Genomic DNA, 2,999 nt, shown 5'->3' with positions numbered 1-2,999 from the left:
TTTTTTTTTGGTTTTGGTTTTTGGGGTTTTTTTGGTTTTTTTTTAACCTTAGGAGCCATCAGATTTCGGTTGCGCGCTCTGAAATAACTGCTGATGGCAATAAACAGACTCACAAGGTGGAAGTTTGTTTCTCAAGAAGTTTACTTTTTATTTGATAGGCATTGGTAAATTATTTTTTTTTTCTCCACTAATTAATGATCCAGCTGTTTACAGGGACAATTCACTGTGCTGGTATTTTGGTGGCAACCACTGCTACAGGCTTTCAGACTTGCTGAAATGAAAATCCTGCATACACATTTGTAAGGCATAATAAAACATAACATTAAAACCTGCATGCATGTTATGTTTAATCAAAGACAACTCTTAGGCATTTAAGTGGTGAGATATCTTACTTTAGGTTAGTTAAACTGGTAGTAAAATGATTAATATAATCTGATCTCTTTCTAATAATAATAATAATAATAAAACACTCATGATTCTAAATAAAAGTTGTTTGGCCTAAATCTTTGCTATCAGAAAAGAGATATAGCATATCTGGGAACTCAAATTTATGTCTTGCATTGTGATAATTCTTTATGAGAAACTGTGTTTTAAAACAAACTTAATTACAATATACAAGATATCCTTGGCAATGGATAGTCCTCAATAAAACAGAGTTTCTTGAATTTTCAGTTTTTGGTCTCAAATGATTAGTGTGTTCTCCATGTAATAACTTAGAAATCAGATTGAAAACAAATGACATTTATCTCTTCTAAGGCAAAAGAGTGAAAGAAAATAGATACACTGAAGTGCTCTAGCCTAGCCGTTCACTATCCTGCTATCGAAAATCCATTTTTGGGCTAGGGTGATGGAGTAAGTTGATCAGGTTCTAAATCTTAAAACTGAGCCAAAATTCTCTTAGTAATTCTTCAAGCTATCATGAGAGTACGTGGACTTGTTCTTCCAGTCCCTTTCTTCTGATATGCATCCTTGTTTATTAAAGTGATAATAGGCAGTGTCATTAAACATTTGTGCTTTACAGATGTTCAATGAGTTATGAACGATTATGGTCAAATATGGGCTGCATTTAGTTTGCATTGTAATAAGGTCTGTGTCTCAGCCTACGAAAGTTTTGACTTGCGTATATTTCTGGAAGATGTTTTTAAAATTACCATTTAAAATATTAGTCAAGGATAACTGATTTAAAGGATCCAAGTACAGAGCAGTCAGGCATATTTTAAAAGAGCAACAGGTCTACTTTAGTCAAAGAATATAATACCCACTCAGAAGTATATCTTTTCTTTTTTCTAGATGGGAATTATACAATACTATATCAGAGGAATATTTTGAGTGAAGGTATATGGTGCAGGGAGACAATTTTTGTCCAGACAGCAGAGTTTCTTTTATTTCAGAGTTTATTGTTGCATACTGCTCAAGGAAAAATTAGGTAGTGTTCTGTTTAAGCCACTACACTTAGGGCTGAAGTTTGATGCTGTTGAATGCCTAAGCTCCTGCTGATCTCAGTGAGAGTAGAAAACAATCTTCTAATCATGAGAAATAGCATCTGCTAAGCTACTCTCATATTTTTTGCTTTTGTCACATGTAATAATAGTCATACCTTCTGTTTCTCTTTCCTTTTATTTTTTAGTGTGCATAGGAATCCTTGTTGACCTGCTAGAGCAGTCCTGTTGCAGGCTTAGTATCTCCTGTGGCCTTTTTTTCCACATTCTTTGCGTTTGTCTCTGTACAATACTACTCTAAGTGTAATAGGACTCAGTGATAGAAGGGAGAAAAATGAGCTTTTTTATGTGGAAAGACAATTTACTTGGTAACACTGAGGATGTCAACTCAATGTAAAACCTAATCAAACATGATGATTCTTTTTAATTTTAAAGTGAACTTTTTTTGTAAACTTACCATTTTCCCCTTTTGTTGTTTTTATTATGTTTTTCCTCTCTTCCTTTTAAAAGAACCACAACTAAGAAATATTTTCTTCCTTTAAGTGCAGTCTTTTACAAATGTGGTAGAAAGACTCATTCCAAGCATCCTTTAAGTGCTACATGCTCTTTAGGCATTCACTGTCTGAACTGAAGTTCAGATGAAACTTCTTCAAGTCTATTGAATGTGATTTGCATGCGTGCAGTCTGATCCTTCACTCATGCCTGTTTGAGGAAAGTGCAACTCTGTTGTTACACCAAGGTAAATCTGGTGTGGGGTCAAAGTCAGGGCCATATAATTTTTAGGTGTTTAATATTCAACACAGTTCATGAAGTTCCTTTTTACATCTTCACAATTGTTGCCTAGTAAGGCCTTAAACCTGCACTGGTTAAAAAAAAAAAATTCTCATTGAGCTTAATGGGAGTTTTTGCCTCAAGGGCTGCTGGCAGGATAGGTGTCTTAGTTCCTCCTAACCTTCATTTGTAAGCGTGGCCAGGAAAAAAACAACAAAAACTTAATACAATGAGTTGCCTTACATTTCCCCTACTATACAGTTGTATTCCTTTGATTTATTTCCTTTCCCCTCACCCACATCGAAGGCTGTGATTGTTTTTGTTTTTTCTTAATTTTTTTGCACACTACCTATACCAATTAACTGCCTAATTAGTTTTATCTTCTCTACATGGATGCAGTGAATTTGTAAGAGAATTTCACAAGCAAGTAGTTTTTTAGTGAGTTTAAAGTAAATAGAGTTTTAAAGACCTATTTTTATATTCAATATAAAGCACAAATGTGCAGAAAGTGTAGAATGACTTACAAAAAGGGAAACAAAAGTTCGTAATATTTCATGTATAAAAGTAATACCTTCTTTGGGTTGAGATTCTCTTAGAAAACCCAATACTTATGCCAGTGCAAAGATAGGAATATTTTAAAAACTCTTAGAAAATTGTGATTGACAGCAATTTCAAAGGAATGACTTCTGTAGATACAAGGAAACCCCTAAAGCAATATGGATAAAAAGGGGTGAATGGTTTTCAATGATGAACAACAACCTGGAAGTGTGAGAATGGAGGTTTCAATCC

General features: G+C 34.0%; 1 protein-coding gene across 1 annotated transcript in view; it reads left to right on the top strand.

Annotated features, from left to right (window-relative positions):
- The window catches only part of SOX11 (SRY-box 11), a 4,339-nt gene extending 4,252 nt beyond the window's left edge, over nucleotides 1-87 (top strand). Inside the window, exon 3 of the mRNA XM_009275625.1 lies at nucleotides 53-87. Coding sequence (XP_009273900.1) covers nucleotides 53-87 — 35 coding nt within the window. The remainder of the gene's footprint in view (nucleotides 1-52) is intronic.
- The last annotated feature ends 2,912 nt before the right edge of the window (nucleotides 88-2,999 follow it).

This window comes from Aptenodytes forsteri, unplaced genomic scaffold, assembly GCF_000699145.1.
Source record: "Aptenodytes forsteri isolate BGI_AS27 unplaced genomic scaffold, ASM69914v1 Scaffold94, whole genome shotgun sequence".
Lineage (NCBI taxonomy): Eukaryota > Metazoa > Chordata > Aves > Sphenisciformes > Spheniscidae > Aptenodytes > Aptenodytes forsteri.
Note: the sequence above shows the minus strand (reverse complement) of the source record. Positions and strands in the feature narration are given on the sequence as shown.